Genomic DNA, 26,160 nt, shown 5'->3' on the forward strand with positions numbered 1-26,160 from the left:
GAGAATGGATGGAGCCATGTACCGTCAAATCCTGATTGACAACCTCCTTCCCTTTACCAGGACATTAAAAATGGCTCATGGCTGGGTCTTCCAGCACGACAATGACCCGAATCATACAGCCAAGGCAACAAAGGAGTGTCTCAAAAAGAAGCACATTAAGGTCATGGAGTGGCCTAGCCAGTCTCCAGACCTTAATCCCATCGAAAATTTATGGAGGGAGCTGAAGATCCGAGTTGCCAAGCGACAGCCTCGAAATCTTAATGATTTACAGATGATCTGCAAAGAGGAGTGGGCCAAAATTCCATCTAACATGTGTGCAAACCTCATCATCAACTACAAAAAACGTCTGACTGCTGTGCTTGCCAACAAGGGTTTTGCCACCAAGTATTTAGTCTTGTTTGCCAAAGGGATCAAATACTTATTTCTCTGTGCACAATGCAAATAAATCTATATAATTTTGACAATGTGATTTTCTTTTTTTTTTTTTTTATATAATCTATCTCTCACTGGTAAAATTAACCTAGCCTAAAAATTCTAGACTGTTCATGTCTTTGACAGTGGGCAAACTTACAAAATCAGCAAGGGATCAAATACTTATTTCCTTCACTGTATTTACTGAGCTTGGATTTGGTGCTGTATATATGTACTGAGCTTTGTTCTGGTGCTGTATATATGTACTGAGCTTTGTTCTGGTGCTGTATATATGCACTGAGCTTGCTCCTGGCACCGTATCTGTGCATTAGCCGGGAGAGTTGTTACGGCTTACTGCGCACTCCGCACTGTCCTCCACCCTTCTCATGTGCGCAGCCTAAATAAATGGGCTGAGCACATTTAGGATATTGAATGTGCGCATATAGGCCTATACATAATGGGTGAGTTTAATATAATGTGTGGGTAGGTCTGTACGCTTATGTAATTATATACATAGTCTGGCAATCCACACTAAAGCATTCTGGACAGGGAATTTCTTTATTTAGAGTCCACTTTAATGTAGGGGGTATTTGGAATATCGTAATTGTTTTATTTTATTATTAGAATAATTTTCAATGGCGCGATACACCACAATACACCGTGTATACAGTATGCCATAAGCTCCAAAGCTCGATCTAGTGGTGGCTGCAGAAAGCCAGAATGTTTCTATGCAGAGGCATTCAGAACTCTGCATTAGAAAAACAAGGTTTCAATCTCAATAACAGCATATTAAAATATTAATAAGTGCAGAATTTCAAACCTTTTTAGATTAAAAATAAATGGTGGACATTCTCTTTAAATATGCTCTCACACTCCTTTTGGAGTATATATCCTTGCCTAGTAGTTGAAATACTTACATATTAACTGTAGTCATACATGTCTTTCCATGCAATTTTAAAGTGTTCTAAATTAAAGCTTCATTGTGCTCTCTAAGCAATTATGACTAGTGGATTGTACTTATATTAATCATAGGCTATTACTATTATTATTATTATTAATATTATTATTATTATTATTTAGGACATTATACAGATAGGATACTGCAGTTAGACTGGATCCCATCATTCAGGCAGAAAATATCGAAAGACTGCATAGAGCAATGATTATAATGTACAATAAATCCATTTTTTTATTTTTTATTAAACTGTACTCTTATTACACTGGGATAGGTGAAAGGGTCACATTTCTAGGTAACAAATTATTTAAATTCAGCAGGTATGAATAGAAATGATGCTGTTAAAATAAGTGAACAGGAAAACACAAAAGAGACATCACTGAAAAGTCAACATTACTTCAATAAGGTGTCCTAATGCCATGTGTCGAGTATTATGTGTATGACCCAAGTTATATGACATGTTAGAATCCTTTAAAATGACAATGGATACATAAAATAATAAGATCACCATTGGCTCTAATACAGTTCTTCCTTAGGTTTCATGCTGAGTTTATATAAGATCTGATATCCATCATCCCAAGCATAGATCTGCTTTTCTTTGGGGTTGTATTTCATGCTGGAATGAGATCCATACCGTTTAGGAAAGTAAACAATTGGGACATGTTCACTGGATATGGTTCCACTGACATCAAAGACACACTGAATGCGAGAGCGACTTGGAAGCTTGGTGTTATATACTACATACAGGGTACCACACACCACAAAAGCACTTTCTGCATTTTCTATTGGGCATGGAGTATCCCACATCTGTTCAATGCCGAGGTTGCCTGGATCTAGTTTGGCTAAGCAGATGTTCTTTTCATTCTCCCTGGTGGCATAGATGACCCAAAGACCTTCTTCATCTGCTGCTATGTCTATGTAGTTGAATTTGGACAGTCCATATACTGGTACTTGATCTTCAATGGGCAGAACAGCACTGTCAACTACTGTTTTGGTAGTTAAGTTAAATTTTATAACCTGAAATTGTTCATCTTGTCGTATGTAATACAAATTACCTCCATAAACAATATGTCCAGTACCAATCCATGGATAAGGAAGTTTGATTCGAGGCACTTTGCGTGTTAAAGACGAAAGAGTAAATTCCTTCATACGTGAGAACACAAACACAGTATCGTTGCCAGCTCCATCAAAGACATAGACTTTTTCTGAATTTTCAACTGGATCCTTTGTCCAAAGGCCAGCAGTGCTCCCAAAGCGCTTCAGTATTTTCATGGCAGTCACTTGAGAAATGGTGTCACTGCAATCTACATAATTAAGGAAGTTATGGGACATAAAACCATCTTGATTTATAAAAGTAAAGGCAACGCATTCCAAAAGATTGAATACAGTAACTACAGGATTTATTTGTAGTCTGTAACCATGGAGACACATAGATCTGCATAGGAGTTTGTTGTTTTTTTGTTTTTTTTACACAAATCGTAGGATTTCTTAATCAAGAGAAGAAGCAGTGTTGCTTTTTTTAGATACATTGGAACAATAAAAATAATTTTTGCAAATATGTACATCTCAGGGATCTAAACAAGTTTAATCATATCTATGCCGGCGATCATGCTGCAAGACACACTGGGGAAATTAACTTTTAATCCTCAGTGCCATATGTTAAATGAATGTGAAGCACCTGGCTTCTCCGCTGTAAGCCCTCACCAACCGCTTCCCTCTGCTCTTGAGTGACAACTCTAGCGGATAACATGTTATGACGCAGGAGACCGCTGGAGCTGTCACTCAAGAGCATAGGGGAGGGGTTACAGCGGAGAAGCCAGAGACTTCCCATTCATATGTATAGGACAAGTGAGGATTAAAAACTGTTTTTCCTGGAGGGGGTTGCAGTATCTTTGCCAACATAGGTATGGGTAAACTTGTCCGTTCTACACCTATCTAGTGATTGTAGCAGTGGGGAGGGGGGGGGGTGAAGACAGACTCACTTTAAAGTGATTTTCCTGTCTTATGTAAATAAATCTTAACCATTTTATAATAAAAAGTTATGGGAGCTTGTAATCAATTCCTCAAGATTTTCAAGATCTCCGAATGCTGTCAGTTAATAGGAACATTGTTGTTTACATCCATAAGTTAGAATAACCTAAGGCTGGGTTCACACAGAGTTTTTTGCAGGGGGAAAATCGGCCTAAAAATTCCGATTGGAATTTTAAGGCAGATTTTCCTCTGCTTGCACTCCGATTTTCGCTGCGTTTTTTGCTCGCGGCCATTGATCGCCGTGCGCATAAAATGCAACAAAATATGCTCTCTCTGCCTCCCATTGATGTCAATGGGAGATCAGAGGCATAAACGCCGGAAGATAGGGCATGTCCCTTCGCAAAAACAGGCTCGCGGGAAAAAAACGCCTCCGGCTCCCATTGAAATCAATGGGAGGCATTTTCGGCCGTTTTTTGGAGCATTTTCTGACGAGGTTTCTGCGTCAAAAAACGTGTCAAAAGACTCCGTGTGAACTGGCCCTTAGGGTATGTTCACACGAGGGCGTCCGTTACGGCTGAAATTACGGGGATGTTTCAGCCTGAAAACATCCCCGTAATTTCAGCCGTACCGGCATGTGCAGGCGCTTGAACGCCGCGTCCATTACGGCCGTAATTAGCGCTGCTATTCATTGGAGTCAATGAATAACGGCTCCAATTACGGCCAAAGAAGTGACAGGTCACTTCTTTGACGCGGGCGTCTATTTACGCGCCGTCATTTGACAGCGGCGCGTAAATACACGCCTCGTGTGAACAGACAAACGTCTGCCCATTGCTTTCAATGGGCAGATGTTTGTCAGCGCTATTGAGGCGCTATTTTCAGACGTAATTCGGGGCAAAAACGCCCGAATTACGTCCGTAAATAGGCCGTGTGAACATACCCTTAGGCTGTGTTCACACGTTGCAATTTTGATTAGGTTTTATTGCAAAACCGCACAAAAAAATGCAGCGATTTTTCAAGAAATACGTCTCTCTCATGCTAAAAATGCAGCCTTAAAGGCCTAGTCCTGTACATGGGTGAGGTTGATCTAATTGTACACAGTAATTTCAATCCTCTGTGAGCTAAACAGCCGGCATTCCAGGGTTTTCAGGCTCTAAAAGTAAGAAACCATGTTCTTTCTTATTCACTGGCAACAAACAGTGATCATGAAAATTGTGAGGAAGAAGCAGAAGGCCGCAGTCTAGATGCATTTATACAGGTCAAGGACTTCTGTGGTGTTAATATTATTAACATTCTTTATAATTTATAGTACAAGGTATATTATTCATTATAATACATATCTTAGCTGCAACAGAACTTATTTTTTAAAGAAAGCAGAAGCACTAAGTGGTTAACAGACTCTACAGGAAAAGATGAACAGCGCCTATGTGCCACATATTTCTATTATCGCCAGCTTTTCACATCATAATGTGATATGTATACAAATATTTACAGACATTTCAATATAAAATGTATAAAATTGTATTCTACAGTATTTACACTTAATTTTCACGAAACAGAAAAACGTTGAAATCACGCTATTTCTTCTGAAATGTGAGGTCAATTTTGCTTTGAAGATAATAAAAAAAAGGCATTTTTACAAAAAAGTAAAATGGGGTTAATGGAACCTACTTACATGACTTCCGGTTGATAGGAGCACTCAGCAGCACATCTGGTTCCACATTTTCATCAATCTCGGCCTTGGGACAACCTATTATAACATGAGAGGTAGGTTCCACTAACCCCTGTGAATTTACAGTAAATATGCAGTAATTTCCAAATATTAATATATGTAAGAGTGCTCTTGAATAGATAGATGATATACCCAACCGTATTACTTTATTGTACTTGTTGACTTGGTAGTCTAAAGTTGTCTTGGCTCTAAATATGGTGCTGAGATATGCAGGAAACATGCCTTTGTTCTAACTTCCAAATATTTTTTTAATGGAACTTCCACTATCAATTCTTTGGCATAACTACATGATGGCATTCACTCTACGTAATAAAGCAAAAACAATAGATATAACTATGACCATTAGGGATTTATATGCACTGCCTAGAATATAGATTGAATATAGTCCAGTCTGAGGCCCAGTCTCTACAAGACGCTGAATTTCGGATTGCATTAGGTTTCCCGCTGGGAAGCACACTTTATATTTCAATGTGGTTTGAGAAATAAAAACATCCTTTTTATGGCAATAATAAAAATAAAGGAAACCTAAGCTTTTACTACATGGCAGCCTCCATTAACTGGGACAGTTCCTTGCACTGGCGTAGCTATAAGTGGTGCAGGGGAAGCAGTCAAACTTTCGGACCTGGTGCCTGAGGCCTCTCTTCCATATAAGAAGACACCAGTATTATAAATGGTAGGTGGGAGTACCTCTTCCAGATTTTACATTGGGGCCCAGAAGCTTCAAGTCATGTCTTTGGTACGTTGCCTAACCCTAGAAGATATTCAAGCTTGTTTTTGCTCAAAAGATTGTAGACCAAGGCAACATTTTAACTAAAAGTTTTCTTAAAATGTTATACCTGTAGCATCTTCCAACATGACACTATGGCCAGTTTTCTCCAAACAGTGATTCTCATGCCCCGTGCATGTGGCTTCCCAACTGTTGGCAGCTGAATATACTATTGTACACCAGTGGTATCAAGGGTACTAGGGTAAAAACGATATCACCGGCAGTTAGCACTAGAGTGAAAGTCACATCTATTGGTCATATCTTTAATAGGCTTTTTCTCGTTTAACATGGAGTCTGACTCCACACCGTCTGTCGTATTTGGAAGTTGTTCACATCATACAACAAGGTTGTATACCTCTGCTATAGGCTTTGCACACGTACTCGGGGTATATATGAAAATCAGTTCCATTCATCTGAATGGGATTGTTTCTGTAGCAGGTGTATGGATTACTATAAGGCTGGGTTCACACGACCTATTTTCAGACGTAAACGAGGCGTATTATGCCTCGTTTTACGTCTGAAAATAAGGCTACAATACGTCGGCAAACATCTGCCCATTCCTTTGAATGGGTTTGCCGACGTACTGTGCAGATGACCTGTAATTTACCCGTCGTCGTTTGACAGCCTCGTCAAAGAAGTGCAGGACACTTCTTTGGACGTTTTTGGAGCCGTTTTCTCATAGACTCCAATGAAAACAGCTCCAAAAGCGGACGTAAAAAACGCAGCGAAAACGCAGCGAAAAACGCTGCGAAAAACGCGAGTTGCTCAAAAAACTTCTGAAAATCAGGGGCTGTTTTCCCTTGAAAACAGCTCCGTATTTTCAGACGTTTTTGGTCACTACGTGTGCACATACCCTTAGTTCGATTCAGAAGAATGGAACTGATTTTCAGTCACAGAAATTTGTGGCTTCTGACTGCACCCTTACACCATTAAGGGGGAATTCACACGCGTTAGATTTGTTGTAGGAAATTCTGCAACTGAAAATCTGTTCCATTCATTGAATGGAGTTGTTTGGTGGCAAGCTCTATTTAGATCACAGAAATTTCTGCATTAAATCTGCCGCATGTGAATATATCCTTAGGATACCTAAAAATGGATAAGTTATATTTAGAATGAATACCAAAAGCCTCCAGAAATCCTAAAGCCAAAATGATCTTTTAGACAACTAGACTAATTGCCAAAAAAAGGATCCATAAAGATTATTCTACTACAATAGATGGAACTTTAGTAAGTGGGAATGTTTCATAATAAAAAAATTAAAAAAATAACAAAACGTTCTTTATAATTTCGGAAAGTAAAAATAATTCTATAAATCTTGGAGGTTATTAACAAACTTTCAAAATAGCTGAAACTGTATCTCTAAATTTTGATAAGTGTAAATGGACATTCCATCTATTTTTTCTAACCTACCTTATCTACCATATTTACTTTGGCCAAGGGTATGGGTTGTGTTTGGGTGGACACATTATATATCTATGTTCAAAAATGTGTTTGAAGAAAATATATGCAAGTGTTATCACCGAAAATCTACAAGGGAAACTCTACCTGTTAACTTTTCATATTTTTCTTTCTTCTTCTTTTTCTGGAGATGAAGCTCAGTCAGTTTTTCATCTACGTCCACACATGGAGGTGCTGGGTTCTGAGTCTCCAGGTAGTCCACCTCTCTTTCTAGCCGGTCGACCCGTACATTTGTGTTTTCCACTTCATTCCTTACTGTATCTCGCTCCTTCTCTATGTTCTCCAGCATCTTCAGGACCTGGTTCTTGAAGTCACGGAGTTCTGAGCTGTAGCGACTGCTGTGATCATGCCATTGCGCAATTCTGTCCTACGGCCATACAAAATATTAGTTAGAGCTATATATAGGTGTAAAAAGGAAATACAACCGTATGTAACTGGTAACAACATGTTTCATTTCTTGCGGATTTTAGCCTTTGCAATGCAAAGCTGAAATCTGCGGCAAGTCCACTGTGAAATCCGCCATGTTTGGACTAACTGTCAAATATGCAAACTTTGCTGCAGATATATTGCGTAATTGCCGCAAATTTGAGGCAAAATCTGCAGCGGAAATGTTCTGTTACGTATGAATGTGCCCTAATAGTAAGTAACCCAATTTATGTTCCTCACATTAGTTACCCTGTGTGCCTTACATTAACCCAATGTGCCTCATATTAGTAACAATTGTTAGGTACATGGAGGTGCTAATTTAGACTTGTGGCCCTAATGAAGGCCCCCAAGTCTGCCATCTTTGTCCTCCTATTACGGCCTGCCAGTGTATTGTACTAGCCAGTGGCGGACACAGACTGCAAAAGGCCCCTGTGCAGATAATGTGCCAGGGCCCCCCCGCCCCCCCCCCCAATACCGACAAAGTTACCTAAACATATATATGCATATAAAAATAAACCTTACTAATAAAAATTATGAAGGAAGATTTATATTGTACATTTTATTACCAGTTTAGAACACAAGTAACACATTTTTTTCCGGGTTAAATTCTTATCTAAACTAAGTCCCTAAATGTGGGCAAAGAAAATGAAAAACCTATACTCACCTCCTCCGGCGCCTCCGTTCCCCCTCCGCAGCCCCTATCCCTTTCTGTGTTTACAAAGCTGCTGTGGTGACGCGCGGTCGATGGCACATGACCGCTGCAGCCAATCAATGCCCTCAACAGCGATTTGCTGTGGAACTACTGTCCTCAGCAGCACACCAATGAGGAGTTATTGGCAGCAGCGGTCACGTGCCATCGGCAGCGCGTCACCAGTGCAGCCTTGTACACTTGTAACACAGACCGAGACAGGAGGATGGGGGCTGCGGCGGGTGAACGGAGGCGAGGGAGGAGGTGAGTATAGTTTTTTTATTTTCTTTGCCCACATTTAGAGACTTAGGTTAAATTGAATCATTGAATATAACACAAAGCACTCATGCAACTGAGATGCAATAATTTAGATGATCTTATCATGCTTAGCTTACTGCACTGTTACCTATCAAGCAGGACTGAATCTCAAGATATCTACAGAGGGGGCTGTATGGCGTTATCTACAGGGGGGACTGTATGGCGCTATCAACAGAGGGGGCTGTATGGCGTTATCTACAGGGGGGACTGTATGGCGCTATCTACAGAGGGGTCTGTATGGCGCTATCTACAGGGGGGTCTGTATGGCGCTATCTACAGGGGGGACTGTATGGCGCTATCTACAGGGGGGACTGTATGGCGCTATCTACAGGGGGGACTGTATGGCGCTATCTACAGGGGGGACTGTATGGCGCTATCTACAGGGGGGACTGTATGGCGCTATCTACAGAGGGGGCTGTATGGCGTTATCTACAGGGGGGCTGTATGGCGTTATCTACAGGGGGCTGTATGGTGTTATCTACAGGGGGGACTTTATGGCGTTATCTACAGTGGGGTCTGTATGGCGTTATCTACAGGGGTTCTGTATGGCGTTCCCTACAGGGGGGGTCTGTAGGGAAAGTCATACAGCCCCCCCCTGTAGGGAACGCCATACAGACCCCCCTTTAGGGAACGCCATACAGACCCCCCTGTAGGGAACGCTATACAGCCCCCCCTGTAGGGAACGCTATACAGCCCCCCCTGTAGGGAACGCCTTACAGCCCCCCCCTGTAGGGAACGCTATACAGCCCCCCCCCTGTAGGGAACGCCATACACCCCCAATCACTCAAAAAAATGCGACCTACAGTGTGAAAAGACAAAAGACATGTATCCCCTATCCACAGGATAGGGGATACATGTGTGATCGCTGGCATTGATAGGGAGAGCGGGGGACCGAAAGTCCCCCGAAGTTCTCCATCACTCACCTCTGACTTCCGGTGTCTGCGCAGCTCAAGTGTGACCGGCGCTCCATTCATTTCTACGGAGCTGCCGACACAGACCCCGGAAGTCCGAGGTTTGTGATGGAGAACTTCAGGGGACTTTCGGTCCCCCGTTCTCCCTATCAATGCCAGCGATCACACACGTATCCCCTATCCTGTGGATAGGGGATACATGTCTTATGTTTAATGGCAGAGCGGGGAGATACTCCCTGCTCTGCCGTAGTGTTCCGTGGCATCGCGCTGTAGCAGCCATAGCGGCAGCTAGCGGAGATTCCGGCCAAGGTGGGGGCCCGTGCCGGCAGGTGACGCGGGCCCCCTCATGCCGCGGCCCCGTAGCAGCCGCTACGGCTGCTATAGCAGTAGTTACGCCCCTGTGTTAGGGGGAGTTCACACTGAGGTTTTTTTCGCGAAAAACGTCAGAAAGTGCCTCCCATTGAAATCCATGAAATTTTTCCTGCGAGCAGTAAAAACCGCATGCGGGAAAAAGAAGCGCAATGCCCTTTCTTCGGGCGTTTCTGTCTCTGACTTCCCATTGACAACAATGGCAGGCAGAAAATGCGTTTTTTGCTGCGTTTCCCTGCCCACGGCCCGATGGCCGAAAAACGCCACAAAAAAACGCAATGAAAAACGCGGGAAGTGTTCTACCGGCAGGTCAAAATATGCCTCAAAATTCCGGAAGGAATTATGAGGCAGATTTTTCTACATAAAAACTTCTCCCTTCTGACATGAACTTTTTAACTTCATCTACCTGTCCTCTGCAGTCTGCACGTCCTCCACTCGTCCTGTGTCTGTCCTCCGCTCATCCTATGAGTTCTCCGGCAGTCCTGACTGTACTGTCCAGCCGCCCGAAGTCTTACGTCGCACCGCCCCCTGTCCTCTCCCCTGCCTGAGCGCTCCTCCTACCACCAGCATCGCCGTCCTGTCCTATTCATCTGTGCCAGATTGGCAGTGCAGTGTAGCGGCTATCACCGGGCCCGGGCACCCGCCCCCTCCCTCCCGATTGGTAGTGCAGTGTGGCGGCTATCACCGGGCCCCCGCCCCCTCCCTCCCCTCATGCCTAGTGTTGTGATGCTACTAGGCATGAGGGGGCCCGTGCCGCCAGGCCTGGTACATAAAATGTAATGTGCCTGCCAGGGCGACACGGGCCCCCCCATGCCGCGGGCCCCGTAGCAGCTGCTACGGCTGCTACTGTGGTAGTTACGCCACTGAACGGGCCCCCTTCCCACGCGGGGCCCTTGTGCAGCTGCACCGGCTGCACATGCGGTATGTCCGCCCCTGGTACTAGCTGCTTTTACTAATATAGGAAAAAAAAATCTAATATAGGAAAAAAAAGAGACAGTATTAAAAGTTTTTAAAAAATCTCCCTATTCCTATTTCCCCCTAAAGTGATGTAAAAGAAAAACAAGCATAATTGGTATCACTGCGTTCACAAAAGTCCAAATTATTACAATACAACATTATTAAATACCGCATGTTGAACACCGTAAAAGCAAAAAAAAAACACGCCAGAATTGCAGTTTTTTTTTATCATCTTAGCTCCTTCAAATAAATGTAATTTTAAAGTAATAAAAGAGTTGCATATACCTCAAAATGCCAATCACAGACTGCAGCGGTCACATGGGATGAAATGTCATCCCAGGGCTGCAGGACGTCGGAGGGATGCATCGACATTGTAAGTATATCCATCTATTTTTTTTCATGCCAAGATTTCCGCAGCGGACATTCTGGACAAAAAAACAGCACCACAATTTGGTGCGGTTTTTCGCCTGGAATTTTCTGCGGGCAATAGGGAGAATACGCTGTGTACCTTTACGCAGCGTATCTGCCCTTTTAATGAGCATAACCTAAGGCCACGTTCAGACATGGCAGAATTTTTCGGCTGCAAATGCTGGTGCAGATTCGGGGCAATTACGCAACGAATCTTCACCAACATTTGCATATTTGACAGGTAATTCAGACGTTGCAGAAAAGACAGCGGACTTGTCACAGATTTCAGTTTTTGCATTGGAAAGGCTGAAATCCGCAGTGAAATTCAGCTGCTTCTCCGCAATGTAATGAGCATGCTGCGGAGGGAAAATTCTGCACCGCAGCCTAATTTCCGCACATTTATTTTCTGCAACGTCTGAACTAAGTTTCCTAAAAATGTATAGAAACAAATGTAAAAAACGGCTGCTGCAGAATTCCACTGCGGACTGTTCGCAGCGGAATTCAACAGCAATTCCGCCACGTCTGAACGTGGCCTAAGAGTGTGAAATGTATGTTTTGCTGAATTCACACACAGTTTACGGCCGATTCACATCAGCGTTCACATGCTGAATTACAAAAAAAAAAAGCCTCTGACTAAAAAAACGCCACAAACCAAAATGCTGTGTATGTAGGCTTTTTAAAATTTACCATAGACTTGTGAAAAACACCACCGAAAACGTGAGTTAAGGCCTGTTCACATCAGCGTTGGCTTTCCGTTGAGGGGTTCCGTCCGAGGTTTCCGTGGAACCCCTCAATGGAAAGTGAAACGGAAACTTTAGCTTCTGTTTGCATCACCATTGTGGTTTCCGTTTGACTTTCCGTTGTGGGGTTCCTAGACGGAAACCTCCGATGGAACCCCTCAACGGAAAACTAACGCTGATGTGAACAGGCCTTAACTCACGTTTTCGGTGGTGTTTTTCACAGTGGTTTTTTTTTCACCTAAAATTGCTACAGCCATATGTCATTTTAAAGTCTATGGTAAATTTTAAAAATCCTACAAACACAGCGTTTTGGTTTGTGGCATTTTTTTGTAGTCAGAGGCCTTTTTTTTTTTTTTGCAATTCAGCATGTTCCAGGTATGGCGCTTTTTTTCTTGCGCTTTTCCGATAGGTTTCTCTATAGGACTTAAAAAATGCAGGAATAAAATTTAACTAAGTAAAACCGCCACCAAAATGGCATGTAAAAGTGCCATAAAAAATAAATGTTACATTTAAAAAATGCTGGCTATTTTAGATGCGCTTTTTCATGTAGTTAAAAACGTCAGACTAAAACTCGGTGTGAAGGAGGCCTTTGGTCGATCTGTGTATGAGTGTTGGGTGGTGGCAGTAAGTTCTGTATCTGAAGTGTGTGGACTGCATTGGACTGTGATTTATGCTCAATTTTAAAGAGTGGAAAGTGAGTGCAGGATTGAGTGAGTGGAAATAGATTAACCCCTTAGACTGTGTTCACACACACAGCGTAAAAATTATGCTATAGTACAGGCCTGAAAATCCGCAATAAAATTTGTATGTGTTACATGCAGATTTTGTGTCAAATTTTGGATACAGTCATAGATTTCACTCTTTGCATAGCAATGAATCAAGTCCGCCATGAATATCTGCTGCATTTCTGCAACAGATAGGTCATGCTGCAGGATTAAAAATCCACAACATGCGTAGAATTTGCGCTAATGTTATATGCTGTGTGTGAATAAGGTTTGTTAAACCACTTTTTCACAGAATTTCGGCCACAAATACGGCGGTGTGTGAACCCAACCTTAGAGTCGCATACTCACGTTGCCTGCTTTGAAGGTAAGTCTGTTGACTTAGTTAATGTCAACCTATATACAACTATCATTATCTTCTATACTTGCTTTTTCCAGTTCTTTGCTTCAAGAAATGAAATATAAAACTAGAGAGTTCGTAATTACAGAGTCTCTCGGAAATCTCACTTGTATGATGTCGCTCTCTGAAGCTGGACTACTGCTGTGTGGACATTTGCTTTTGGAGAAGTTTATGTTTATGATGAACATGCTAGTCTTTGATGTGGCTGCACACACATATTTGCTCTTTGAAAATAATTAGAGGGCAAGAAAGGGGAAAGAAAGGTCACACATTGCAGTGTAGCATTAGTAACTCTTAACAAAAGTGCTCATAATGTACATGGATTTTACTTAAAAAAGGAAGATTAAAGGCTATGTACACCTCTGAACTCAATTATTTAAAAAAAAAAGAAAAACAAAACAATGTTTTAGGTGATTTTAAGCAACTTTTCAATTAGCATTATGCATTTAAAAAAATAAAATAAAAAATACAACTTCTATGTATCCTGTATACATAAAAGCTGTATCTTGCCATCAAATCCGATTCCACCAGGTCAGCTGGACTAACAGCTCGGCTAAAAGCTGGTCTTGCTTGTCTCTGACACACAAGATCCAACTAATAACGATCACATCTAAGTTGAACCCGCGCCATACTCCCCGGTGAGACCGCTCCATACTCTCCCTCCCCATACTTAAACAGCCGATGGAAGGCTGTAACGTATCCCACTGTATAGGCATACAGTGGGATACACTACCCATATAGCCGCTTCCCCGCTCTATAGCAACACTGGAGCTTATGCTGTGTTGGTGATAAAGGTGCCCGCTGGTGCCCTGGCAGCTGCATAAGGGGAAGGTAGGGAAGCTGTGGCCTCTGGCCCACTTGCCTTATTTCTCCTCTTGTCCCCACTTGTCCTCCCCTGACGGAGCTCCTGTTGTTCAGAATGAAGAAACACTTGACCTTAGACCATGCAGCTATCTGGCAGACTGACCCTATCATCCCTCTTTACTGTCAGGATGTGACAGGTAAAGCTGCACAATGGTGAATCTTAGACAGGTGCATTGTTTTTTGGATGTGTTGGGATGTCTATTTATCCCCATTCAACCCCGAGCAGCGCCATCGGTCTCCACCAAGCAGCGCCAGCACAGTCTATCAACCGCAGGAGTCATCAGATGCAGATGCGTTCCTTCCTCTATAGAACCATCGGAGGTACAAGTCAGGAAAAGCTCCCAATTTATATGTCTGAGGCCTGTGATGGATGCCATGCAGGCATGGTTTTTTTTGTAAAGCTATCTCCACTTACATGCTACACGTACATCATGTGAACAGGGCCTTAATATGTTAATGAACATGAACTATCTGCAATATGTCCTGTGTTATATGTATTTCATAAATTTTTTGTCTTGCTACAGGAGCCCAGCAATAACAGTTTCTTTACAAATGGGTATGTATATCGAATTGTACATAAAGTTCATACTCCCTAGTGACTATCTGTATTTACAGAGTTTAGTCCCTTGTGACAGAGTTTAGTCCATAGTAACTCAGTGATATAGGAAGTCAGACCTCTGTAACCCAATGTTACATATAGAGCCCTATCACCATTTTAGTTACTCCCGCAGCAGCCAATTAAAATTTTTTAATTTTCATTTTTTCCTCCCCGCTTTCCAAAAGCCATAACTTTTTTATTTTTTCATCAACATAGCCATATGAGGGCTTGTTTTTTGTGGGACAAGTAGTTTTTCATGGCACCATTTATTGCACCATATAATGTACTGGGAAACTGAAAAAAAAATTATTTGTGAGGTCAATGGGCAAAAAACAATGATTGCGACTTTTTTTTAAAAATTTTTTACGGCATTCATTGTATGATAAAAACGCCATGTTCACTTTATTATATGGGTCGATACGATTACATCGATACCAAATGTCTATGTTTTTTTCATGTTTTACCACTTTTGTAAATAAAAAACAATTTTGAGAGCCATAACTTTCTTATTTTTCCGTCGATTGAGCAGTGTGAGGGCTTATTTTTTGCTGGTGGGCTGTAGTTTTCATTGGTACTATTTTGGGGTACATCCGACTTTTGATCACTTTTTAATTCCATCTTTTTGGGGCAGCTAAGATTACCAAAAAAAAGCAATTTAGAAGTTTTTTTAAAAAAAATGTTTTTTACAGCGTTCACCAAGCAGATTAAATAACATTATATTGTAATAGTTCGGACTTTATACCACTTATATTACCTTTTTTTTTCTGACATTACTTGAACTTTTTTTAACTTTAATATTTGTTTTTTTTTAATTAAAAAAATACTACTGAGATCTTTAGTTAATAATTTTTTACACTTTTATTAGTCCTCTAGTCTTGAACCAGCGATCATCAGAACGCTGATACAATACACTGCAATACTAATGTATTGCAGTATATTGTCATTTCTACAGGCTTCTGTTAAGCACTGGCGGAGGTAGGGCTTAGCAGAGGAACACAGAAGACAACCCTAGGGGCCTTCATTTGGCCCGAAGGCAGTCATGACAACCATCGGCACCCCATGATAGCATCGCTGGGGAGGCCAATAGGCTACCAGAGGGAGTTGCCCCCCTCGTTCTAACGGCTTAAATCCCTTGGTCACTATTGACCGCAGCATTTAATCGCTGTTACTGGCCGTTAGTCTAGGGTGCCAGCTGTAATACACAGCTGACACCCAGAGCGTATGGAGCAGGCTCTGCGCATCAGCCTGCTCCATACTTCACCCCCCGCACTATGACGTACCTGGCACATCATTTCGCGGAAAGTGGTTAAAGAGGATCTCTCACCTTCTTGTCTGAGGGCAGTATAATGTAGCGAGATGCATGGTAATTTCAGCGGTCTGTTAAATATTTGCTACAGTAAAGTAGTTTCTGATAACATATATTATATTTGCGGCTCATGGCCAGCACGGCAGCCGATGAGTCCAATGTTATTCATGATAGTCAAGCTCCCCCGCAGCTGATTGACACATTGCTCCCTATGCTGAGTAATAGGGCGAAATCTGTAAATCAATGGCTGGAGGGCAGGGGAATATCATGAATATCATTTTACTCCAGGCATCCAGCGCTGGCTGCGTGCTGCAAATATAAGATGTCAATTCTCAGAAACTATTGCACATTAACATATAAGTGACAGACATCTGAAATCATCGTGTCTGTAACTACTTTATGCTGCCCTGAGAGAGCTTTAACAAGGAGGTGTTATAAGGCTGTAAAAAGTGTATCAGGAAGAGAAAAATTTAACACAGTATCCTTTTTTAGGCTGTGTTCACATCACTGTCTGTGTTCCATTGAGGGTTTTCGTGGGAGGTTTCCGTCGGGTTAACCCCTCAGCGGAAAGCAAACGGAAACCTTAGCTTCCGTTTCCCTCACTATTGAACTCAATGGTGACGCAAACCTAGCTAATGGTTTCCGTTTGTCACTGTTGTGACAGGGTTCCGTCGTTTTGACTAAATCAATAGCGCTGTCGACTGCGCTATTGGTTCCGTCAAGAACAATGGAACCCTGTCACAACGGTGACAGACGGAAACCATTAGCTAGGTTTCCGTCAACATTGATATCAATGGTGAGGGAAATGGAAGCTTAGGTTTTCGTTTGCCTTTCCGTTGAGGGGTTAATCCGACGGAAGCCTCTGACGGAACCCCTCAACGGAAGGGCAACGGTGATGTGAACAGGCCCTTTCTGATACTATACTAAAAAATACCAGTCACTGCAGCCTGATATGCACCATTTGAAGACAGAAAAAGATAATGGGGCAGATTTACTAAGCCGTGTAAATTCCAGACAGTGTAATCTTAGACCAGGCAGTCAGAAGATGCACCCAATTGATCAAAGTGGTGAATACTGTATAATAAATTTGGCGCATGTAGCTAGACTTGCTACATACTTTTCTCCTCCTTATACCACCTTTGATTTGGCTTAAGGTGTGACAGAATGTTAAGCCAGATCTTTAGCACATTTTGCCGCAATTTTGTGCATTTTAAACCACAATCTTTTTGCTTAAGCCTCGTCCTATTTTTCTGATCTTTTTTTTTTTAGGTGTCTGGAGAGGTGCAAACCTCCATTCTAAAATGAAATGCAACAAATTGAGACGTAGACACGTTAGTAAATCTGCCCCAATGACTCTTAACATTTGTCCAGGAGCCCTGTCAGCAGCAAAAATCACTGACCACTTTTAAAGGGATATTTGATAAAATATTTTAAGATCATTTTGCACAGGGCGCCATCTATCATAAGGCCGGCCCTGCCCTTGTGCCACCAAAACCTGTCGAGGCATGAACTCCACAAGACCTCTTAAGGTATCCTGTGGTACCTGGTACCATGATGTTAGCAGCAGATCCTATACGTTGTGAGGGCCTGCATGGATCAAACTTTTTGCAGCACATCCCACAGATGCTAGGTCGGATTGAGATCTGGGGAATTTGGTTGGCAAGTCAATACCTTGAACTCTTTGTCATGTTCCTCAAACCATTCCTGAAAATTTTTTGCTGTGTGGAAACAGGCATTATCCTGCTGAAGTAGGCCACTTAAATTATGGAATTCCCTTACCATGAATGGGTGTACATGCTTTGCAACAATGTTTAGGTAGGTGGTATGTGTCAAAGTAACAACCACATGAATGCCACGGCTCAAGGATTCACAGCAAAACGAGGCTCAGCGCATCATACTGCCTCTGTTGACTTCCCTACTTTTCATAGTGTATCCTGGTGCCATCTCTGCTCCAGGTAATCAACACACACACACACCCGGCTCTCCAAATTATGTAAAAGAAAATACTATCATCAGAGCAGACCACTCTCTTCCATTGCTCCTTGGTCCAGTTCTGATGCTCACCTACCCATTCCAGACACTTTTGGCGGGTACAGGGGTCAGCATGAACACTCTGATCGGTCTGCAGCTATGCAGCCCCAAATGCATAAGGCTGTGATGCACTGTGTGTTCTGACACCTTTCTATCATAGCCGCCTGACGAAGCCATAGGCGAAACGCGCGTCAAGGCGTGCCTTTTTGTACATCCCCTCCTACTACATAAGACTCTCACATCATGGTATGTTGTTAGTTTTAATTCTAACCATTTATCTCTAATATACATTTTTTGACTTATGTATAGCTCCGGGCATATATGGTACTTATACACATAATATATATATATATATATATATATATATATATATATATATATATATATATATATCTATATATATATTTATATTTTTTATTTATTTATTTATTTTATTCCATTTTTTGCTGGGATACTACTTTTTCTCCTTATGGAGAAAATGACTTGGCAATACAGACTGGTTGCATGCTCATTAGGGTGCTAGGTTGATCCTTTTAGGGATCATCAGACCCTTTTGTGCTTCACATTTTTCTGTGTCCTGGTGTCTTTTTTTCTGTGTCCCCCTTGCTCTCATATATTTTTAACTGTGCTTTTGATACAATTGTTATTTGATAATATATATAATAAAGATATCATTTATATATCTGTTGGGCGCTTTATCTTTCTTTGTGTACGTATGTGGGTTTGACCCTTCTATCATGGCCAGCATTAATTTTTTTCAGTAATTTGTGCTACAGTAGCTCATCTGTAGGATAAACCAAACAGACTAACCTTATCTCCCCACACCCATCAATGAGCGTTGGGCACCCACGACCCAGTCATCGGTTGTCCTTCCTTGGACCACTAACTACTGCATACAAGGAACACCCCTCAAGACTTGCCATTTTGGAGATGATCTGACCCAGTTGTCTAGCCATCATAATTTGGCCCTTGTTAAAGTCGCTCAGATCCTTAGCTTGCCCGTTTTTCCTGCTTCCAACACATTAACTTCAAGAACTGGCTGCTCACTTGCTGACTAATATATTCTACCCTTTGACATGTGCCATCGTAACAAGAAAATCAATGTTATTGCCTTCACCTGTCAGTGGTTGTAATGTTATGGCTGATCGTATGTATATGCATATAATAGCAACATGCTTTCCAATTTGGGTAGACACAATTGAAGCTACTATATTTTTCTACACCCACCATCAATGTCGGTGACATAAGTAGAAGTCTCACATTCTTACCGTACCTTACCTTATTTATTTCCTGCTGCTTTCATAGCACTACAATATTCTGCAGATATTTTCATCAGTCATGTCAGTCCCTGTCCCTGTCCCTAATTGGCGTCAGTAGAAAAATACACACTAGGGCAACCTATCAGTATGTTTTTGGCATGTGGAAGGAAACGAGAGTACTCGGAGGATAGCCAAGAGAATTATACAAAATAACATTCACACTATAATTCACTGCAATATTAGGAAAACAAACTGGGTGTCCCTAAAAATATACCCTAGTTACCCTGAATATATGGTGCAGCTCTAAATTATTCAACGTTCATGCGTAACCACAAGATGTTCTCTGATTTTTCCAATTTATGCTCAAAATGGCATTTTAAATTGGATAACTTTACCACCTTATATGGGGCATTCATCATGTTAAAGTTTTTCGAAAACATATACCGTATTTTTCGGACCATAAGACGTACCCAGGTTTTAGACAACAAAAAATAGGACAAAAATTATTTGTTAAAAAATAATTTATTCTGTTGCACCACATTCTGAGAGCCAAAACTTTTTTTTGTATTTTTTTTATCGATTGAGCGGTGTGAGGGCTTATTTTGTTGCGGGACGACATTTCCTAAAAACGTATCAAAATTTTTTTTTTTTCACATTTTATTAGTTCCCCTAGGGGACTTGAACCAGCAGCCACTTGGTTGCATGTGGCGTTACTGAAACAGCGTAACTATGCTGTTTCCCTAACTCCCATAGTAGTGAATGGCAGTTACAGAAGCATGCGAGCTACGCTGTTTCCGTAACTACTGTTCAGTTCTACTGTTCAGTTCTATGGGCGTTACGGAAACAGCGTAGCTCAGCGAGTTATGCTGTTTCAGTAACTCCACATGTAATCAAGTGGCCGGGAGAGCACAGAAAGCTGGAACCGGGTTTAGGGGGCCCCATTCTAGAGATAGGTGCGGGTCCCAGAGGTGGGACCTGCATCTATCTGACATTTATGACATATCCTGTGGATATCAGAAAAAAGGAGATTTTTGAAGCAGCACTAGTCCCGAGTATGGTGCGGTGCACGCTGTCAAGCCAGGCAAACCCACTCCAGCACGATGTATATCCAAAGAAGTAGTAGGACAACAGCACACGTCTTCAAATCATCAAAGTGGTTTTATTGTCAAGACATCCACAAACGACAAGCAACGTTTGGACCCATAGTGATGGGTCGAAACGTTGCTTGTCGTTTGTGGATGTCTTGACAATAAAACCACTTTGATGATTTGAAGACGTGTGCTGTTGTCCTACTACTTCTTTGGATATCCTGTGGATATGTCATAAATGTCCTTCATAGAAAAACCCCTATAAATGCCACGATCGCTATTGACCGCGGCATTTAACTAGTTAAAGGGGTTTGCCATAAAACACATGTATCCCCTATCCACAGAATAGGGGCTACATGTTAGATCGCTGGGGGTCCGACCGCTGGGACCCCCAGCAATAAGGAGAACAGGGGAGCGACAGTAACCCAGAGCGCTACATGAGAAGCCTGGACTTCCGGGGTCTGTGTCCGGCTTATCTGTTCCGCAGCTCCATAGAGATCAATGGAGAGCCACTCGCACATGCGCAGAAGACTCCCATTGATCTCCATGAAGCTGCCGGACACAGAACGCGGAAGTCACAGCTTCTCATGCAGCGCTCTTGGTAACTTTCGGTCCCCGTTCTCCTTATGGATCACACATGTATCTCCTATCCTGTGTATAGGGGATACATGTGTTTTATGGCACAACCCCTTTAAACTGCCAGGAACTGCGAAATTGCTGTTCCTGGCCATTATAGCAGCGTGTCCGCTGTAAAAGACAGCTGACACCTGCAGTGTATGGCGCAGGCTCAGTGCGTGAGCCCGCTCCATAGATCACCCCCCTCCAGCTCCATGATGTGCCGGCACATCATGGGTCGGGAAGGGGTTAAGTGATGAAGCGGTCATGACGCCCGGCGATGCCGGGGCCTTTGACTGAGGACTATAAGACGCAGGGACTTTTTAGCAAGATTTATTCTTGCTAAAAACTGCGTCTTATAGTCCGAAAAATTAGGGCTAATTATGAGTCATATACAAATGTTACTATCTAAATACCGGTTGATACAAGAAGTGCCTACAAAAAGACAGTGGATCATAAAAACAAATTGTACATCCTCAAATTTGATTAAAGAGGCTCTGTCACCAGATTTTGCAGCCCCTATCTGCTATTGCAGCAGATAGGCGCTGCAATGTAGATTACAGTAACGTTTTTATTTTTAAAAAACGAGCATTTTTGGCCAAGTTATGACCATTTTTGTAGTTATGCAAATGAGGCTTGCAAAAGTCCAAGTGGGTGTGTTTAAAAGTAAAAGTCCAAGTGGGCGTGTATTATGTGCGTACATCGGGGCGTTTTTAATACTTTTACTAGCTGGGCGTTCTGATGAGAAGTATCATCCACTTCTCTTCAGAACGCCCAGCTTCTGCAGCAGCATCAGCGTTTGCAGGTAAGTAGCTACATCGACTTACCTGCTAACGCCGATGCTGCTGCAGAATCAACTGAAGCCTCTGGTGCCGATGTGTCCTCGCTCGTCTGACACGATGCAGGACCTGTGAGTGACGTCACAGCGTGATCTGGCAGAAGCTGGACGTTCTGAAGAGAAGTGGATTATACTTCTCGTCAGAGCGCCCAGCTAGTAAAAGTATTAAAAACGCCCCGATGTACGCACATAATACACGCCCAGTTGGACTTTTACTTTTAAACACACCCACTTGGACTTTTGCAAGCCTCATTTGCATAACAAGAAAAATGGTCATAACTTGGCCAAAAATGCTCGTTTTTTAAAAATAAAAACGTTACTGTAATCTACATTGCAGCGCCGATCTGCTGCAATAGCAGATAGGGGTTGCAAAATCTGGTGACAGAGCCTCTTTAACTATGGGGAACTTGGATGACTATAATGAACCTATAATGTGCTGTAATGTGCTAAATAAACAAGTGGTGAAGATTAAGTAGTTTAGTCCCAGACATGTCTACATTAGGGGAACATTGTGGAGCCACCCATGACCAAACTGAGTTTGAAAGTATAACATGCACAACATGCATAAACTGAGCAAATATTTCACTTCTTTATGCATTTCTCCATTCTTACTGCTGTATATGTGGTTTACAGTACTTTATATGTCCCATTAATTCGCAGAATATACAGGGTGATTCAAAAAGGATGGTAAAGTAATATCAGTGGTAAATGGCCAGTGACTGAAAATCAAAGTAAAACTGGCTTAGTTGCCCAAAGCAACCAATCACACCACAGCTTTAATTTTCAAGAGCCAAATTTGAAATGTGCTTACATAGTGTGATGGCGACATCAAAGCAAGAAAAAGCATTTTGCGTGTTGGAATTTGTGAGAACGGGGTCTATTGTGACAGTACAGCAAAACTTCCAGAATCAATTTGGAAAATGTGCCCGGCATAGAAACTGCATTTCACACTGGGTGAAGCAATTCGAGACCACTGGGTGTTTATGTCATTGGAAAAATCCGGGCTGCCCAATACTTGAATGAAACTCTACTGGAGCGTTGGATCGGCGGCGCCGGAAACAACGATTCACCAATGTTGCACTGGCCTCCACGATCACCAGATCTAACATGCTGCAACTTCATTCAGTGGAGCTACATCAAGGACTCAGTGTATCTGCCGCCCCCTCCCCGCCCCCCAGCCACTGGATCTGAATAACCTGAGACAACACGTCACAGAAATAGAGAAATAGTGGAGTCCATATCCGAGGATATGCTGGCACGCGTCTGGACAGAACTGGACTACTGCCTAGACATCTGATGTGTCACCAATGGAAATCACTTTGAACAGTTGTAGTGTGTAGGTAACACTTGCATAGATAATGTGTCTTTTCATGTTAATAAATTTGTGTTATGTTTTCTCTCTTATTAATACTGAGGTTATAATTTTGCACCATCCTTTATGAATCACCCTGTATTAAACATTAAATAAGATAAGCCTAAAAATACAAAGTTTAATGAAAGAACCATTCCATAGGCTCAGAAATACCATATTCACCCTATCATTCATATGACATCTATTCCTGATCAATGACCTACTGATACCTACTGCCACATTGACTAATATGATCATCATACCGGATAATCCACACCCGGAGAGGATCATTATTGGCAGGATGACAACACAATCAATATTTGGTTCTAAAGGAGTAAACTGATAGTCTACAATGGTTGTCTTGATGGAACACATAGCCTTTTCGGATTCTGATTGTTTACCCATATGCAAGATCAAAGCTTTATTCTGACACCCATCTACACATTTGAAGTTCTCAGGAAAAGTTCAAAGAGGGCAAATGTATTGTTTAGATTTGGTATGCCTTTTTAGACACCTACTTTAGAGGTTACTATTTTATTCACTTCAATTAATAATGTTCAAAAAAAAGTTTCTTTAATGAAATATTTATGGACACAAAAACATTCTAAATATTACATTAGGGCCACAATTTTTTTTCATTAATTTCTATTAATATATTCCTCTACTTTCCCCTGGCTGATGGACATATGTCTTTAGAAATAGCATTAACATGCTTGAACAGGTTGGTCACATATATTGTGGTAATTTCCTACCTATCAGAAGAACAAAAAAAGTTGAATAAGTGGATTGTTTGGCAAAAGTTGATGATTTACACATCCGTCATGGCTCATGTTTGTCAGTATATAGAAGAAGCATGTGTAGAGATTTACATCACTTAGAGAGGTGTGTACAGAAGAGGAGTGTACAATGTAACGTGATGTTGTTAGGAGAACTTCTACTGTACATCCTTGAAAGGCTTGATGTCTCGTAACAGATGTCCTTATACTTCCTATCTTGAGAAATGTATTAAAAAAAATATATCCAGTTTTCCCATCTATAGTGCAGATAGATGACATCATTTTCAGAATTTTTTTGATGCCTTTTCACAGTGGGACATTATTGAGTTTATATACGTACTTTGCCAGTTGTTCTGAAGTGCCCTCAAGTGTGATCCATATGTTTTACGTGTTAGGAGAATATTTTTCTTATTTCAACATATTAATTGCCATATTTCGAGTTAACCATTTACATAACCAAGAGAAACGTAACAATTTATTTTCATTATTTTGTTTATATTACAAGATGTCACTTAATCTCTCCATCAATGGTCTTCAACTTGTGACTCTCCAGCTCTTGCAAAATTACAACTCCCAGTATGCCCTGACAGCCTGCGGCTATCAAGGCATACTATAGTTTGGAGACCACTGCTCTATACCACATAAAGTATACTTAATTCAAAAAATCTTCAAAGGCTAAACTCAATAATTATATGAAAGAAGTTTAGAAATTGCTGTCTTGTATACTCTATGAGATATATCCAGCTTCTGTTCTACTACACAACAGCTAATGTCTTCATTAAAACTTCATATAAGTCATAACAGCCATAATAAAACATACATCATAAAACATACAATAATATTTTAATGGTGGCCTCATCTTACCTCTAAAACCCCCATCCTTGATTGCATGTACTCCAAAAATGATGTCTGAACTTGGGAGTTAACTACAGTGACAAAAGAAAGAAGGACGCAGGCCACAATCCCAGCCATCTTTGGCTGCTTCGTTGGTTGATTTGTAAAGGATTCTTATTCCAGCAGACTTTTTCTTACCGATTGTGAAAAGACTTTGGGCACTGTTGTGTTCTGCGCTGGTTCCAGCTCACAACTTTGGAATGCCTGGCTACTTTTCCTTGTAGGAGGGATTTCTGACACAGCACAGCTCTATTCTACTCACATAATTACATCCAGATGCAAGACAATTGCCAAAGACTCTCAGCAACCCCTTCTTTACCAAATTGTCTTTGAAAAGGTCTTTACGATATGTTTTCCCCTATGTGTGCATTATACGCAAGGAAGAATTTAAAGTAGCATGAAAAATATACTTCCATTGTAAGAAAATAGGCACTGAGATAAATTAAGTTTTCTGAAACATTGTCTAAAATTAGATACAATTGAAACGTCCCTATAAAACAGTAGGGTCACAACTTTTTTCATTAATTTCTATTAATATATATTCCTTTACCTTCCCTGGCTGAACTTGATGGACACCTTTTAGGATGCATATCTTCTTGCTAGGTTTGATTTACTGCTGAATTCTACATTAGATAGTTAGAATTTTTGGCCTCAAACACTGTTTTCAGGATTTATATTGTGTGATTTCAATTTTACATGTGCAAATCCGAGAGAAAACAAAAAAGTGTCATGCAGCATTGCATGCTTTCTTACTCCTAGGGGAGAATATGGTGGAGACTCCTTGAGAATGAACATGGAATGCTTACCGGCTCGTATTATGTCCATAGAAGACCCGTGCACACTGCTGAAAACCCTGTAATACAGTGCCGTATGGGTACCATACTATAATGCGGGGCAGTCACTGTCCCGAACTACATTTTCCGCTGTATGGTACTCCATACAGCACTGTATTACAGGGTTTTTAACCCCTAACACCATATGGAATTTAACATAAAAATCTGTATGCTTCTGTAAGAATTCTATGTGTAACATATTACATATGGGCTTTAACACGGCCAAGTGATTAAGGCCTTAGTTTAAGTCAATTTTACTGGTGGTTCCAGTGTGGTATCTTCTGCACACTCTCGGCTGCACTTGTCACACAGCCATGTGGCGCCGTTAGAATGCTCAGGTGATGCTGTCTATGTAAAAACGAAAGAAAGGCCGGGCTAACCCCTGGAACTGCGCACGCCTGACCAGGAGTCTGGAGAACTACTGAAGGACGTCTCCTGTGGAAATATGGTATACACAAGTTATTTTCATAGGGGGATT

The 26,160-nt window shown here is 41.5% G+C and overlaps 1 protein-coding gene across 2 annotated transcripts; it reads right to left on the reverse strand.

Annotated features, from left to right (window-relative positions):
• Nucleotides 1–627: 627 nt before the first annotated feature.
• Nucleotides 628–25,041, reverse strand: OLFML3 (olfactomedin like 3). 2 transcript variants are annotated; one of them, XM_075850726.1, is made up of 4 exons: nt 24,820–25,041; nt 7,378–7,657; nt 5,010–5,084; nt 628–2,670 (listed from the first exon to the last, which is right to left on the reverse strand). In XM_075850726.1, the coding sequence occupies exons 1-4, from the start codon at nt 24,925–24,927 to the stop codon at nt 1,883–1,885; spliced, it is 1,251 nt and encodes a 416-aa protein (XP_075706841.1). In that variant the 5' UTR covers nt 24,928–25,041; the 3' UTR covers nt 628–1,882. The 2 variants fall into 2 exon arrangements, with proteins under 2 accessions (XP_075706841.1, XP_075706842.1); XM_075850727.1 differs by lacking the exon at nt 5,010–5,084.
• Between the last annotated feature and the right edge of the window lie 1,119 nt (nt 25,042–26,160).

The sequence above is a fragment of the Rhinoderma darwinii genome, chromosome 2 (assembly GCF_050947455.1).
Source record: "Rhinoderma darwinii isolate aRhiDar2 chromosome 2, aRhiDar2.hap1, whole genome shotgun sequence".
Taxonomy (NCBI): domain Eukaryota; kingdom Metazoa; phylum Chordata; class Amphibia; order Anura; family Rhinodermatidae; genus Rhinoderma; species Rhinoderma darwinii.